Source organism: Narcine bancroftii, chromosome 1, assembly GCF_036971445.1.
Source record: "Narcine bancroftii isolate sNarBan1 chromosome 1, sNarBan1.hap1, whole genome shotgun sequence".
Classification (NCBI taxonomy): Eukaryota; Metazoa; Chordata; class Chondrichthyes; order Torpediniformes; family Narcinidae; genus Narcine; species Narcine bancroftii.
The window spans coordinates 414,810,709-414,828,186 of NC_091469.1; the positions used below are offsets into that span (position 1 = coordinate 414,810,709).

The following is a 17,478-nucleotide window of genomic DNA, read 5'->3' on the forward strand; positions in this document are numbered from 1 at the left end:
CTACATTTTTACATATCTTGATGAAAGACTTAAGCCCAAAACATTTTTCTATGTATATTTATCTTTGCTTCCTAAAGTCCACTGTTTCATCTGCTGAGTTTCTTTAGCATTGTGTTTTTACTTCAACATGGTGTCTGCAAACTTTATGTTTTAGCCCAAAAAACAATATTTGTCCAACCTCTCCCCATAACTTGTACCATCTAAATTGACAACATCCTGGTACCTCTTCTATACCCTGTCCAAAACCTCCTCATCATCCCTGTAATGAGGCAACTAGAATTAAACACAGAATTCCAGATTCAGCCCAAAGTTTTATCTAGCTGCAACATGACCTCCTTCTCAATGCTCGACTAATAAAGCATTCCATACACCTTCTTTACCATCCTATCTACTTACTGTACTTGGCCACTTTGATGGAGCTATGGACATGGATGCCAGATCTCTCCACATCAATACTTTTAAGAGCCATGCCATTAACTGTGTGCATTCTTCTTTTGTTGACCTCCTAAAGACCAACACCTCACACTAGTCTTCATTAAGCCCCATCTGGCATTTCTCTGCCCATATCTATAACTGATCTAAATAGGGTGGCATGGTCAGCGTAGCGGCTAGCACACTATTGCAGCACCAGCGGGTTCAAATGTCTTCACTTACCTCGTTCAATAATTGAGGATATATCTCATCTGGCCTGGGGACTTGTCCACCTTAATGCTCCTCTGAAGACCCAACACTGTCTCTTTCTTTCTTTAACAATGCTCTAACATGTGCATATTCTCCACATTTGTTCCTGATCAATGTTCACGTCCTTGAAAAACACCGTCGCAAAGTATTCATTTAGTATCTTACCACTTCCTGTGACTAAGCATAAGTTCCCTTCTTTGTCCTTGAGTAGCCCTAACCTCTCCCTACTCATCTTTTTTTTTAAATTAAGTATAAAATGCCTTGACATTTTTGTGAATCCTGCTCGCCAAAGACATTTCATGGACTCTTTTGGCCTTTCTAATGCCCTATTTGACCTGATCTTTATATTACCCCAGGGCATTGTGGGATTGTAACTTAATGAGCTGCACATATGCCCCATTCCTTTTTGACTAAGTTTATGACCTCTCTTGTCATCCAACGTTTTCTTACCTTGTCATCCCTATTCTTTTTTTGACTGGCACATGCCAGTCCTGGATTCTAATTAGCTGTCCCTTAAATGACTCCCATATGTCAATTGTGGGCTTGCCTGATAATAGCTGTTTCCAATTAACTCCACCTAGCTTCTATTGAATCCAGTCATAATTTGCCCTTGCCCACCTAAGGACTTTTCCACAAGGCCAAAACTTAGCTTTGCCAATAAATATCTTGAAACTTATGGATGAGAGAAACTCAATCACCAGGCCAGACTCATTTGCAATACAAGGTGTACAATGACCCACTTCCTGGCTGGGCTATCTACATGCTGCATAAAGAAACCCTCCTGCAATCTCCTTAAAAATTCTGCCTCATTTAAGCTTCTGGACCTGAGGGTGTTCAAATCAATAGTGGGAAATTAATGCCTTCCACAACGACAACTCTGTAGCTTTTGTAACTTTTAAATACTTATCTGCTTCTCCACCTCCTAATAGCTATTGAGAGTCCTATGTTCCTATCAGACTAATTTCAACTTCCTTGTTTCTGATCTTTAAGCACACTAGGTAATTGAACTCACTTTTACATCCTCTCTGAGTAGAGATGTTACACTTTCCTTGATTAGCGATGCTATGCCTTCTCCACAAATCTCCTTACATTAAAATAAACATCCTTCCAGCTCATTGAGTCCATTCACCTCTCGCTTCTGGTCCTTAATTTCAGGCTTACTTACCCTAGCATCTCTCATCCCCTCAATTCCTCCACTTGCTGCCCTGCTGAAGAAATTCCATAGAATATTCAACGGTATGCTGAGTCTCCTTAAACTCCTTAGAAAATAAAAGTAATGGTTTGCTTTTGTAAAACTTTCATAAACTTTCATAATATTGGAGCTGAACACCTGGTGAGCTACTGAAGTTGGATCAACTGCTGACACACAATGTCCATTTCTGTAGATGAGCCTGAACCCCTGCCTGCTGTCCCCAGGGACATGCTTGTGCTCCAATGCTGCAGCTGCCCAGGTGTTTATCTACAAAATATAGCTCATTCCCTGCAAGGTCTCTCAGACCATTAAGGGCAAGTTTTCTTAAATGCATTTCTCAGATTGTACTTTACTTGCACTTTAACTCATCTTGTTTCTGTGCCCTTAAGCATGTTGCTAAGAAAAATCTATTAGTCTCAGTTGTGAAAATTTCCATAGGTCTAATCTCAACAGGATTTTAGGGGTGAGAGTTCAAAATTATCTTTGTGCTACCTGAAATCACCCTGGCTCTTGTATTATCATTTCTCCCTGTTCTGGTCCAATGAAGTGAATAGAAGCTAAGCCTTTACATCCTGTGCCCATGTTTAGCTTGTTAAGCTGTGGTATCACTCCAGTGAATCTGCCTTGATGTGCAGTAAATGTGCATTTCAGATGTAATTTAACTAGGATGACTTCCACCTATGACATTTTGACTTCCTTGGGATAAAAATGACTTCTTTATTAACCATTCTAGTAATATTTTTCCACCTGTTTGATGGAGATGGCTGAACTGGGAACAGCTGGTGAAACCACCAAAGCACACACATTTGAACATTGAAGCACGTGGGTGTGCTCGCGCGCACACACACACACACACACACACACACACACACACACACACACACACACACACACACACACACACACACACACACACAGACACACACAGACACACACACGCACACACACACACCCTCTGCTTTGCTGAATCTAAGAATAGAGGTAAACAGTCACTCATCTCTGAAATATCACATTGAACAGCCTTTTACAAATTACCAAAGCAGACACTGGGATACAGTCTTATTAAAAAGTCACCAAGGGATTTATGTCTGGAAATTCACATGCTTTTTGAATTGCAAAAATAAAAAGAATTTTGCTGGCCTCAAGATTTAACCATAGCTATATCTCTGGGGAAAACTCTATACATGGGAATAAATACTAAAAAGGCTTTACACACCATCTGGTGGCAATTTTGTTTTACAGATCGTTAAACTTAGAAATAATGCATTATAGTTGTAGGGCTGTTAACCACAAATTCTGCATGGGAGAACAGCAAATGATATAAACCTACCACAGACTGAAGATACCACAAAAATGTCTGTGCACAACCCACTCAGTTTCCTTCCAAAGCTCATAGTGGACTTCTGTTATGTTTTGGAAGTATCAGGTTCGGTGGGTTCACAGAGAGACAAGTCTGGACACGTGTTAGATTCAAAGGTAACTTTATTGAGCACATGGAAGATAAACAGGAGAAAATGTCAAATGATACTTAATTACTCTACTAGTAAACAACTATACAGTATAGACATTCACATTGGACCCAGGTTGAACTCTGATACCAGTGGCCACCTATCTTTTACACGCTCTTGCACGTGTATACACCACAGATGGGGACTTTCAAACACACTCCTGATTCCCTGTACCAACGGGTGTGCAGCTCTCTGCAAGCACTGATCTATTGCAGTACTACAGCTCAAGTAAGTGTAGTGCACACCTTACCTGCAACTCCTCCAGCGATGTCTACAGTAGTGACTTGGTGTGGAGCGATGTCAGTGACTTGGACAAAGAGGCGGAGAGAAAGAAATGTGGTATGCATTGATGTTTTATACTGTTATGAGCTGGGCATCTGGCCATTGATGACATTGAATCATTTAAATGAACCAACAGTAAGGTATGAACTAATGGGTGGCCAGAGTCCAACCTTGATTGGCATGTGATATGACTTCCGAATAGGTTTCAGACAGGGAGGTCATGTGGCCCTCCACAATCCACATATAACCTTGGAAGTCACATCACTCACCAATCACAAACTGTAAAATCTAAGTAGGATGTTATAACTGTAAAAATGTGACTAAAACAATGCAAATCAATTGGATCACTATATATACATATATCTCACCCCCCCCCACCCCCGACCCAAACTGGGTCATTGTATTTCCAATGGAGTAGGGTGCTGTGGGAAATATTCCCCAATTTGAGAGGGGAGGGAAGAGAAAAAAAGTGCCTGTTCACTGACTTGCATGCCTACTTTCTCCCCCCCAACTAGCATATGTGTGACCCTTTACCAACGTCTGCAAGCAGGCAGTGCAAGATCATCCGTAAGGTGACAAAGCCCTCTCTTGGCTAGCACATCTCGTGCCTTTGCTTCACATTTGGATGCTCCCTTGGCACAGAGCCCAGACGCCCATTGCTATGCTATCCCATGGAGAGGCAGGGGACAGGCCAGTAGGCATGCATCCAGGGTGTACCTGTATTCTCATGGGAGCACCCCGTTTTTCTGGGCTGTCGTCTGACACCATGATATCATTCCTGCTCGCATTCTCTTTAAACGGGTGCCGTTGAATATTCTCTGTTGGTTCTCTGTAACGATAGTCAGGACTGAAAGGTGTCCATATTAGCTTCTGAGGCACCCACCCCAAGAGGAATTAGTTTCTATTATTGGGGAGGACTGGAGGAACGCTGTCATTACTGAGTGGTTACAAAATATATATAATATTTCCTGCTAGTGGATGATCTGCAACACTGTAATTAAAAGCTGAAACTACAATTTTCTGAGAATGCGCTGACTTAGTGAAGAATAAATGATACAGCCCAGGGTTCAATTAAAATGCCCCATTACAAAGGTTATATTGAAAGGTGCATGACAAAGAATCTGGCTTTTGTTAAGCTGGAATTTCCTGTGATAGTGTGTCCATGGAAACAGCTCTTGCCTGTTTGCTAAATGTTTTCTGCATAGTTCATGACAACACCTCCTTGCTACTTAAACAAGCTGGTGCTGATGGCTGGAATCAGTGATTGGATCGCAGCAGTCTGTTTTGATGAGCATTACATAGACCCTCTCATTGAGAAGAGAAACAGCTTGAAGGGTAATCTTCTGTGGGGAGGGTGGGGTGTTTGATGGAGCTGACAGGATAGATTAGTCAGGGGCCACCTCTGGTGGGGGAAGACCAGAGGGGAAACTGGTTGAGATCAAAGTGGGGGGCAAAGGGATGCTCCACCCCCTTGAGGCTTCCCCCCACAATGCTCCTCTTGAGGGTATACATATCTCTGTGAGACACTGGCAGGGAGACATTGCTGAACTTTTCCTCAGCCCTGAAAACTTGAGCAGGTGCTCCCACTCCATGTACTCCAATCCCTCCAGGAGGGTAATGGCTTCACACTTGATTTTCCTGGTCGTCAGTGCCATGAGGGCCAAGACCACCCCTCAAAGGTTGGGGTGTGCGATAGTGACTAAATAGCCCAAGGCATCAATCACCTTCATGCTCCCTGGGAAGTGGTGCTCGCAGATGCCCTTGTAGATACCCATGACCAGTGCCCACTCCTGAACAACTATTGTCCCCTTACCAACGACATGTCACTGTGGTCAGCTGTGCAGGCCCCATTCTAGGAGGACAGAGAACCTGGCCTGGAGTGTGGCCATTATTGTCCCCTTCTGGCAGTGCCTGGGTGCACTGCCAATCATCTTTTGTCCACAGTCCTCACTTCCTGATGAGAGAGAAGGAAGTTGGGGCCTCCCTCATCCCACAGCTAGGTTTTCACCTGGCTACTAGTCGTATTGGTTCCCTTGTCCGGTTAGCTCCTTGGCAGAATAGTCCCAGGACTCTGCAATTTCACAGTGACCATATACGTGTCCAGCCAAGGTCTCTCCATATTTGGCTACCTCTCCATTTTGGAGGGTCAGCGTGGTGCCATCATGGCAGGCCTGGGACTGTGTGGCCTCAGATTGGGCTCGCAAAGGCTCGGGCATGCTGGGGGGGAGGATATTTTTCATAGGACTCAGTTTCCTCATGGTCATCACCGTCCATCTACACATACCCATCCCCCAGCCACATGTCGATCCCCTCCCCCCACTGGACAATGGCTCGGACTTTGCTTGGGTGAAGCTGCCAGCCAGACCAGGGAGCTGCTTGCAGCTGCTGCATTTCAATCAGCTTGGAAGCTGCCTCCATGACTTTCATTTCTAGATTGGTTGCTTGCACGCAGGCAGTCTGCACTCCCTCCTGTAGTGTACAACAGTGATACTGCTAGGATTCTATCTCCCAATCTTTCTGTGCACCCTGTTGGCCTAATTCTCCTGCAATTTCATGTTAGTGTTTCAGGAGACCATAAGCCAAAGGGCCCCTCGTTGACTCCCCTCAGTCTCTGGAAATCCCAATTTCTCAAGGAGGGATGCCACGTGGTTCAAAACCTTTTCTCCGTCGGGGTCCAGCCTGTCGATACAGTTGACCGGTATGGCATGGGTTACCAGCCACGCTGCCAAATGGCTGAACCCCTGGCAGTCATTGGTCCACCTGGGGATTTTATATTCCAAATCCATTTTTCCTTCACTAGCTATGGGTTGCCTCCTCCTACCCCCTTTGGTGAGCAGGTACATGATAACACATGCACTCCACAGGACACCCATGCACACACTCCTCAGCACAATCTCCTAAGTGGTAGTACTCCACATGTGTTCAGATGAAACTCTTTGAACCCTGCTTGCAACACCAATTGTCATGTTTGGAAAGCATCAGGTTTGCTGGGTTCACAGAGAGACAAGTCTGGACACAAGTGTTACAATCAAACTTTATTGAACACACAGGAGACAAACAGGCGAAGATGTCAAACGATAATTACTCTACTACTAAATAACATTCACATTGGACCCACGTTGAACTCTGATACCAGTGGTCACCTATCTTCTACACATTCCTGCATGTGTACACACTTCACAGACAGGGACTTTCAAACACACTCCTAATTCCCTGTACCAACGGGGGTGCGGCTCTGCAAGCACTGATTTATCACAGTGCTACACTTAAATGCAGTGCACATCTTACCCGCGACTCCTCCACAACTTGGCGTGGAGCGATGTCTGGGGCTTGGACCAAGATGTAAAAGAAAAAATATGGTATGCATCGATGTTTTATACCGTTCTGAGCTGGGCATCTGGCCAATGGTGACACTGAATCATTTAAATGAACCAATGGTAAGGTGTGCACTAATGGGTGACTGGAGTCTAACCTTGATTGGCACTGAGTGCAACTTCCAAATAGGTTTCAGACAGGGAAGTTAAATGGTCCTTCATAATCCACAATGTTCCAGACAGGGAGGCTATGAGCTCCTCCACAATCCACATATAACATCTTAATGGTAAGGGAGAGATGAATCAGGGCTCACTCTCAAAGAGACACAATTGCTGTAGATGTTTATTTCTAGCACCTTTATTGTTTCATCTAAGTCAATATATTTTCATGCAGGAGTTAAAGTTAGCTAGAAATAAACACCTGTAGTCAAATATGTCTAATGTCCCCACCAAAGGAAGGAAATTGAGAAAAACACTGCAGACCAAGTGGCACAAAACAAAAAAGAGAAGCAAAAATAACCAGCTTTAGTTTTTGACAAAACTTGACATGGTGCACATTCAGAGTTATTGGCCTTGAAATTCTAACACCCGAGGCAGCATTTTTGAGGACAAAGTGATGGATTTCATAAAAACTGTATGTGAACAACCTCAGCTACAATGTACCCCAAGACTACACTTCCAGAAAATAGGTGCAAGTCTTCTGCCTGCATGACATGTAAGCACACAAAGAGGCCACTGAGAAAGCACATTATCATCAAATGTTGTGCAATGTACATTTTTTCATCATACACAAAATTGCAGTGATGAGGCTTGTAAACAGTACTGATCTTTTACATGAAAACAGGAGTAACTAAACGGCGTATTCAATTAGATCCTGTTTTATTCACATCAAACACTGTTTTCCTGCATGATTCCCTTATCCCTTGATTTGTCTGATATATAGAAATCTTGCAATCTCTGTTTTGAATAAACTCAATGACCGAGCCTCCACAGTCTGATGAAGTAATGCATTCCATAGATTCATCATTCTCTGAGGGAAGGAATTTCTCCTCATTTCATTCCCCTTATCTTGAGATTGTAACCCACAGTCTAAGATTCCTCAGTCATCATACTTCGCATACCTACCCCTTTTGGGCCCTCTAAAAATGTTGTAAAAATGTTCAATAACATTACCTCTCACTTTTGTAAACTCATTTATTTTCCGTTTGCTACTCATTCTTTTTCCAGAAATTAATTTGGTAAATCTTCACTGCACTCCCTCTATAGCAAGTAGATCTTTTTAAAAGTTGTATACGATGCCCCAGATATGGATGTACCAAATCCTAAATTATTTTACAAATCCTCTTCTTAATTGCCTACTCTATCTTTATAGCATGTCCCTTTGAATGTCATCATTTCCCAGATAGATTTTTTCTATTAAGGTAGATGAACTGTCTCATGATATAACTAGTGTTGGAGACACTATTTTAAATGACATTAAATGACACTAGTGACATGTGAAACTTAGAACTAGAACATTCAGAAGAGAAGTTGGGAAATTCTTCTTCAAGCTAAGTCTGCTGGAGTTTCTGGAACTTCCTCCCTCAACAATTAATAGATGCCAGTTCAAGAAAGGAGTTTATATCAAAAATCAATTGAATTTTGCTCATCAAAGTTGTAAAAGCAATTTGAACCAAAGCATGTGGATCAAACATTATTTCACCAAATACATTGGAAAGGCGGAATCACCTTGTCCTATTATAGGATCCAAACTAGATCTACAGTAATGTAAACATTGAAATAAATTGTAATTGAAAGAGTTGACAAACATCGATATTTGGGTTCCACAAAAAGGTTTCAAGTCCCTCAATTAAATTCTTTTCTGTAATTATAAAATATTTCCATGGTAGTGAAATTCTATCATTCATATTATTAGGTCTTTGAACCTGAAATAAAAATACATCTTCAAAGAAGAGAAGAATGTCACATTTATAAGCACTTTTCATGACTCCTTCATGTTGTTCTAAAATACTTTTCAGTAAGTGTAATTATTTTAAATTGAGAAATACAGCTATCATTTTTCTTACAGCAAGATACCAGAAACAGCAAAATATGACCAGATCGTATGTTTTAGTTGTTGGGTAAGGGTGAGGTGTTAGCCAGGATAATGTCCCCTCTGACTTTCAGATAACACCTACTCAGTCTGCAACTTAAATCTAAACCCCTTCACCACACACTGTAGCGTAGATAAAAGCTCACACTCGACTGATTGAGAGTAGCAGCCAGGGCTACGTCCAAAGCGTCACTTTTCACTTGGAAAGGTACATTCTCATCTACCACATGCACAGCGGCTTTTGCAATGCAACTTCGGAGGTAATTAAAAGCCATCTGGGCTTCGGCCGAAAGGGGGAAAATGGTGGCCTTTAAGAGGGGACGAATCTTGTCGGCATATTGAGGGACCGACTGGGCATAATATGAGAAAAACCCCAGGCATCTCCTCAAAGCCTTTGTGGTTCCTGGGAGAGAAAGCTCTAACAGGAGGCGCATCCTATCAGGATCAAGGCCAATGATGCCATTCTCACCACGTAGCCAAGGATGGCCAGTCATGTAGTCCTGAATACATATTTGTCAGAATTGTAGGTGAGATTCAGGGCTCTTGCCACGTGGAAAAAAACTCTGGAGATTGGCATCATGGTCTTCCACGGTGTGGCCACAGATGGTGACATTGTCAAGGTAGCCTTCAACCCTACTCGTCCACCATCCTGTCCATCTGCCACTGGAAAATAGACACTCCATTGGTAATATCGTAAGGGACCCGCCGGAACTGATAGAGTCGACCATTAGCCTCAAATGCTGTGTACAGCCGGTCCTCGGAACAGATTGGCAGCTGGTAATAGCCAGATTTCGGGTCGATGGTCAAATAGATATCCGAAATGCGAGGGAGGGGATATGTGTCCAGGAGTGTGTATCTGTTAATTGTTTGCCTTTAGTCAATCACTAACCTGGACTTGTTTTCCCACTTAACCACCACCACCTGCGCTCTCCACGGGCTGGTGCTTGATTCGATGATCCCCTCCTCCAGCAGGAACTGGGTCTCCATCTTTATGAAGACCCTGTCTGCTGCATTGTACCTCCTGCTCTTGGTGGCGATGGGCTTACAGTTGACAGACAGGTTTGGGAACAGAAGCGGGGGAGTCGATGTTTAGCATGGAGAGGCTGCGTGGGTTCTGGTTTTGAGGGCCCTCCATTCTGAACCGTTATCGGGGGAAGGGAACCAGAAAACTCCAAGGTAACGCTTTTAAGGTGACTCAGGAAATCCAGACTCAACGATACTAGAGAACACAATTCATCTAAAATGTACATGTGAAATTTACAAAATTCCCCCCTTCAAACGACAGATGAACTATACAATATTTCTGTACCCGCACCGAATGGTACTGGGATGCTAGGAAGATTCAGTAATTAGAGGGGTACATTTTTAAGTTATGTTTTTGCACAGTCTGTGAATCTATGAAACTTTCTGTGGAACCTGTGTCAATCAGGCACTTGGTCAAATGTCCGTTTACCTTCACCGTCACCATTGAGTTGCTGACCTGGTGAGGTCTGTTTTGGTTGAGGACCAGCAATGCCAGGTCGCTGGAGACACCATGTTCTTCCCTCGAGTGGTCCCCTCCATCCTGAGTTGACCTGTGCAGGTAAGATGGCGCCAACCATGTGGCGCAGCAAGGTAACCGTCCTCCTTCTTCTTCCTCTGACGATGATTGTGCTGAAGTAAAAATCAGGCTGCTGTAAGATGGCCGTCGAGCCTTTTTGTGCCATTTCTGTAGACGACCTGGGGCTGGAATCGGATCCAGGAGCGGTACAGGCCATGGACTTCCCTGGATCTTCCTTCGTGCGGCAGACCCTCGCCCAATGTCCCTTCTTCCCACAGCTGGAGCACACAGAGTCTTTGGCCGGGCAGTGGGCACGAGGGTACTGTCCCTTGCCACAGAAAAAGCATTCCCGGGCTCGGGAAGCAGCAGCCGTTAGAGCAGGGGCCACCGTAGCCGGAGCAGCTGGTCCTTGGAGGTGCTCACCCAAGACCGCGAGTTCACTGGCCTCCAGGCCTTCGTTCTCGAGGCTGGTCTGTTCCAGTGATTTGGCCAGCTCGACGTTGCTAGCGAGGTCCTTCCTTCTAGACTCGAGCAGTCGCTGCCTTACATACCTCGAGTGGACCCCTGCAACTAGGGTATCCTGTATCTGTTCATCTTCCCAGATGCAGCCCAAAATGGCCTCATACCTGCACTTCTTAGCCAGCATCTGCAGATCCAGCTGGTAGTCATCAATCGACTCTCCGGGCCATTGGTGGCATAGGGCGAGCCAGTGCCTTGCTAGGATCTCATTCTGGGCCTTCACGTAGCAGGCCTTCAGCGCCTCAATGGCAGTCTTGTACGTCGGGCAGGTTTGGACGACTGCATACCCTTTTGTCCCTACCCTTGAGATGAGTGCTGACATATTGTTTGTATGGAAGACATCCCTGGTCGCATTCAGGTAAGCCTGGAAGCAGTCTAGCCAATATGCGAACTCCTCAGCTGTGTCGGGGGACTCGGGGTCTATTAACAGCATACTAGACTTGAGTAACGCCTTTATCCTTGTTTGTAAGCTAATAAAATTATAGCGTAGATAAAAGCTCACACTCGACTGGAGGGAGAACTAATGCTTTTATTAGCTTACAACACAGGTAGGGTTCACGACCAGGCTTCGGGGGGGGGGGGTGGGGGTTCTGGTTTAGGCAGGAAACCAGGTTTATATACGGGGCCCCGGGGGAGGAGGCGGGACCAGCAATTAGTATACCACACTTCTAGTGAATCCCAGTTCACTCCACACAAGGCTCTGTTTTATAATCTATGAAAATATATATTTTGTTTGCAAACAATACTTTTAAAAAAAAGATACTGCACCATAAGGCGCCCTTGTGGCTCATGAGCTGCGCCCCTTAAATATACCCATGAAACCCATGAACCTACTAACTCTGTAGTCTTTATTTAAAATGTGGGGTTTTAGTTCCTTATTGTATCAGTACCATTGGAATGTGGTAGGGAATGGAGTGTGATCTGGGACGTGTCATGATATAAAAGTTAAGTAAGGGTCCCATCTTACTTGCCCCAGTCCAAAGTTTCACTATGAACAAGATTGTCAGTGATGCACAGTTCTCCAAAGCAGGTGTTGCAAGCAAAATTATATCATTCTTCATCCCAGCAAGGGCTCAGTCAATTATTCTAATCAATGCAAACAACCTGGATATTTTTCAAATTTAATTTTAATTTTAAAAAATTTTAGCCATACAGCACAGTAACAGGCCATTTCAGCCCTCGAACCCTTGCTGTCCAATTACAGCCAATTGACTTACACCCCCAGTATGTTTTTAAATGATGGAAGGAAACTGGAGCTCCCAGGGAAAATACACAGACACAGGGAGAGCGTACAAATTCCTTACAGACAGCGCAGGATTCAAACCCCGATCCTGATTATTGGTGCTGTAAAGGTTAACCAGTACGCTAACCACGCTGCCCAAAATATTCATTCTTGTGTTTCATTCCATGATAAATAAGTATCCAGCCCCCAATGCCTCACTCACTCAAATTGTACCTTGATGTCAAGGGCAGTCACTCTTACTTTGCCTCTGGAATTCAGCTCTTTGTGTCATGTTTAGCCATGATGAAGCCTGGAGTGAAGTGGCCCTGTCAGAGTGGTAGAGTCCAGACCTGACCCCAATTATTAGGCCACCAGTAAGAACGTACCACACCTCAGGACTGGTGATGAATGCGAGTCAATTGATTGAGCTATAATTTGCTGGAGGGGATTTATCCTGCTTCTTTCTATGTTGTCCGATATATCCCAGTACAGGAACTCCACTAAAACAATATGGGAAAGAGGAACATGTTTCCCTAGGTGTTGATCGTCCTGTACCTTCTCATTTTCATCCAAACTTTTGCAGATTGCAACACTATATGATAGTTTAAAAAGTCAGGGTAATAAACTGTTTTTGTTGGCTGAAGGTAAGGATTTTTACTCTTTCTCCAGACTGTACCATGTAGGGAGTCCAGAGTTGACCCTTTGCCCTGCAGGCTGTTAAAATTGTGTTTCTGTAATTCGCATGATTTTGTAATTGTCCAATCCTATTCAGAACTGTGTCTCATCCACCACTAAGTACAAGGTACATGAAGATGGATGAGTAGTGAGATGGCAAGGTTACCAATGCATAGTTTCCACTCAGTTATTGCTTGATTTTGTGTCAGGAAGTGGGAGTTAATGCTGGAATAGTTTCCCAAAGTATGAAACAGATTAGAAAGGGAAATGATGGAGGCAGCAAATCCTTTCATTAGGATCCTTCTCCTACCCCCTCCCCCCCCCCCACAAATTGTTTCAATGGTGATAGTTTTTACTGCATTAATTGGCATTGACCTATTTCACAAGTTAGTGGAGATTAGTGTTAAACAAGGAAGTCTGCAGATGCTTGGATCAAGTGGAAAACACAAACATGCTGAAGAAACTCAGCAGAGAACAAGATGGTGGTGGAGACAAGAAGCCAAGAAGGACATGTGGCTGTGGAGATTAGATTGAAATACTGTGAAGTATATATTTTGTTCACTATTATACAACATGGAAAATTAAATGATATACTATTTTAAATTGTTCTGATCCCACCACTTTTTACCAAACCAATGGGAACATTGTCTCTGAGGACATGTGAGTATCCAATACATACAATGAAGGTTTTCATTGTTTTGACCCAGGTCACACAATCATACGATGATATATTTAGCAGTAAAAATAAAGTCCTGATTCTGAATCTAATAGTCTCTACTGTGAATACAAACATTTCAAAAATAGGATCTGTGGAGATAGTGGATGATTCAATGAAGCCCCTATAGATCTGAGCAGCTCCGTTTAATACTCAGTAAATTTGCATAAAAATTAAAAAAGGAAATTGTATACTTGTTGCATGAGTCTTAAATTTATTGAAACATGATGACTCAGTCCACAAAGAAAGAATTCATTTCACTCTCACTTAGTGTTAACAACACTTATTTTGCAGTCGGATTGTAAAGAACTGTCTCACTGCTACCTTGTTGATGAGGTTATGAGGTGCAAAAATGTCAGCAAAAATATGTAGACAGGCTCCATTTATACAGTTTCACAAATTACTTATATTAATAGGCTCAACATTAATTCAGTGTTTAAGACTGTACAATTTAGTAAACAATTCTGATGAAATTGTATTGCTTGATTTGTCATAGGTTTCTCAGTATTGAGTCCAGATTCCCAAAATATATTTTGGGAATATATTGAGCATTGTTTCATCCAGTAGTACCCAGAACCTCTGTGTATATTGCAGCACACTTCCTACCATTGTGGTGACAATTGGATTTACTATGGGCTTTGATTATGAGCATAAAAATATCTTTCCAATAATGGCCATGCATTGGAGCAGGGTCTGTATGGCACATACTTAGTGCTTTGTGTTTAAATAATATTTTACCAACAATTACAGAATGCCATTGGGACCTAAAAGCATACATTTAGAGTTACAGCATGGTAACAGGCCCTTCTGGCCCAAAAGACCATGCCACTCAAATACACCAATTAATCTACATTTTTGGAGGGTTGGCAAAAACCGGAGCACCCGGAGAAACCCACACAGACACAGGGAGAACATACAAGCACCTTACAGACAGCACTGGATTCGAACCTGGGTCGCTAGTGCTGTAATAGTGTGCTAACCATTGCACTAATTGTGCCACCCCATGCATCTTTTGACCAGCTCAATAAATCCAGAGTACAAGGTTGGCATCACTTCATGTTTCCATTGTCAACTTGTTTAATACTATATTTCCATAGACCCACAATCAATCACTTTCCCCCAGTTATTTCCATGTTACATATGCCCATCTTCATGTGGTTGCATATCTTTCCCCTTATTTACCTACTAGCACTTCTTTGGGAAATAGGAGGAAAGTTATGCAACCACATGAAGAACATGCAAACTTCACAGGAACACTAACTAAAGATGGGATTGAACTCATGCTTTTGAACTGTGAGGCAGCAACACTACCTGATTCACCAATGTGCACGTAACTGATTCAATTGAATAGAATTAATAGACCATGCACAGGAATATCAGTGGCAAACCTGTGGCCCTATGATCCTATTTAATAGACTAAGACATCACTCCCCTAATGTGCAATTTCCCTATGACTCTGGTCACAAAAATATATTTTACAGCAGTCACTGATAGCATTTCAAATCGTAGGAGACTACCTGGATGACTGAAATGTATTTCTTTCATCATGTATGAAGATAACATTGAAAAATGCAGCATTTATCACCCATCCCTATTTATCCATGTGAAATCGTGATAAGCCCATATTGTCTGTGTGCGAGGTCCTTCCACTTAAGTGGGGAAAAGAAAAGATAGAACCTTGACACAGCTTCTAACAAAGGATTAGTGAAATATTTTAAAGTCAAAGTAGTGTGTGATTGTAGGTGACGATTTTTAAATTTAGACATACAGCACGGTAACAGGCCCTTTCAACCCACGAGCCCGTGCCGCCCAATTACACCCAATTGACTTACAACCCTGGTACATTTTGAATGGTGGGAAGAAATTGGAGCCCCTGAGGAAAATCAACGCAGACATGGGGAGAATGAACAAACTCCTTACAGACAGCATGGGATTTGAACTCAAGTCCGGGTCGCTGGCGCTGTAACAGCATTGCACTAACCACTACGCTAACCATGCTGCCCTTATAGAGAACATACTGGATTCCATCATCATTAAGGAACCTCATCTTCCTCCGCGGCTTAGATATTTAAGAACTGAATATGGCTGAACTGCAAGTTTATAATCTGATCATTTAGTTGTGGAGTGCACAGCGCTTTTCATAGGAACATGCTTCTGTTGTTTTGCATGTATGTAATTCTACTGTAGTTGCAGAGTAGAGTTTCTAATATGCATTTCTACACTACCCAAAATTGGCTGGCCAGATGGTATGTTCTTTAGGCTCAGCCAGTCTGGTCTCAGTTTGCCAAGTTACAAGCTGAATTTGTTACCCCCTGGAGATAACATCTAAAACGCATTACAATGACAGTCTTATTCTAGCTCCAAAAGTAAATTGGTTATTTCTTTCCGAAATGGGACCGGAGATGCGAATTGTTTCCCAGAGAGGTTGAAGTCACAACCGAAAGCAAGAGCAATGATGATACCCACTTGAATCATTTGGATCCCTAAAATGCTGCATGCCCGACTTCCTATTTCACTGCCTATGGCACTGGGGAACTATTGTCTGATTTCTAATTTTGCATTTACATAAGGTGCAACATGCTAAATATTTATTTCTTATTTTACACTAACAGATTCTCCGGATCTGCACCCGATATACACCAGAGCAAGACACAATGACCTTCTCCGATGGCCTTACATTGAACAGGACTCAGATGCACAATGCGGGTTTTGGGCCCCTGACAGACCTTGTCTTTACGTTTGCCAACCAGCTCCTGCCACTTGAAATGGATGACACAGAAACTGGCCTCCTTAGTGGCATCTGCCTGATCTGTGGGGGTAAGTGTATACAATTCATGGTAAGATATTGACTTCTGTAACTTGTCTCAAACCTAGAACAGTACAGCACTGTCCAGGGCCTTTGTCCCATGATGCTGGCTGACCAATGTTAACCTATTCCATAATCTATCTCACCCTTCCTTACTTTACAGTCCATGACCTCCCATTTTTTTTACGGGATGTCTATCCAAGAGACTTTTAAATGCCTCTACTGCATGAGCATCAACCACTCCATTCCTTTCTTTTTAAAATATTTTTATTGAGTTAAAAAAAAACCCTTTACACAAGGTTTACTAATGATAACATAAATCAAATCATATCATATACATAACACATATCAATTGTAAATAAGAAGCAAAACCATAATTATTACATAGATTATTTCATTCGGGACATCAAATTCTATCATTATAATAATTAAACACTTAAATTATAACTCGTACTATGTCCGAAAATAATATTAACATAAAAATTGTACAAATAATACATGTACATTCCCTTATATAAGATATTTTATACTTCTCTGATGTAATCATGTTTTTCTGTAATCTGTAGTTAACCCCCCTCCCCCCCACCTTAACTTGTTTATCTTAATAGTAATTTGGGAAAAATTAGGAATTTTTTTGTCCCTACTAATCTATCCCCTCCCTCTAAACAAGGTTATCTATATATATTGTAAATATGAATCTAATAACAGCTCCAGACACCAGACAGGGAATCCCCGGAGCATCCACCCACTTAAATCCTCAGATTATGATAATAATCTATGAATGGGCCCCACTTCTTATCAAATTCAGACTTTACATCTTTAATATTATATCTATTTTTTTCCAAATTTAAATAAGACATGATATCATGCAACCATTGAATGTGAGTGGGTGAAACATTATCTTTCCACTTCATCAAAATTGCTCAACTAGA

General features: G+C 42.5%; 1 protein-coding gene across 13 annotated transcripts in view; it reads left to right on the forward strand.

Moving 5' to 3' along the window:
* LOC138751556 (retinoic acid receptor beta) overlaps positions 1-17,478 on the forward strand; it is a 942,630-nt gene that overhangs the window by 907,781 nt on the left and 17,371 nt on the right. For all 13 annotated transcript variants that reach the window (XM_069913985.1, XM_069913986.1, XM_069913984.1 and 10 more), the window contains one exon: positions 16,353-16,557. In XM_069913985.1, coding sequence (XP_069770086.1) covers positions 16,353-16,557 — 205 coding nt within the window. The remainder of the gene's footprint in view (positions 1-16,352; positions 16,558-17,478) is intronic.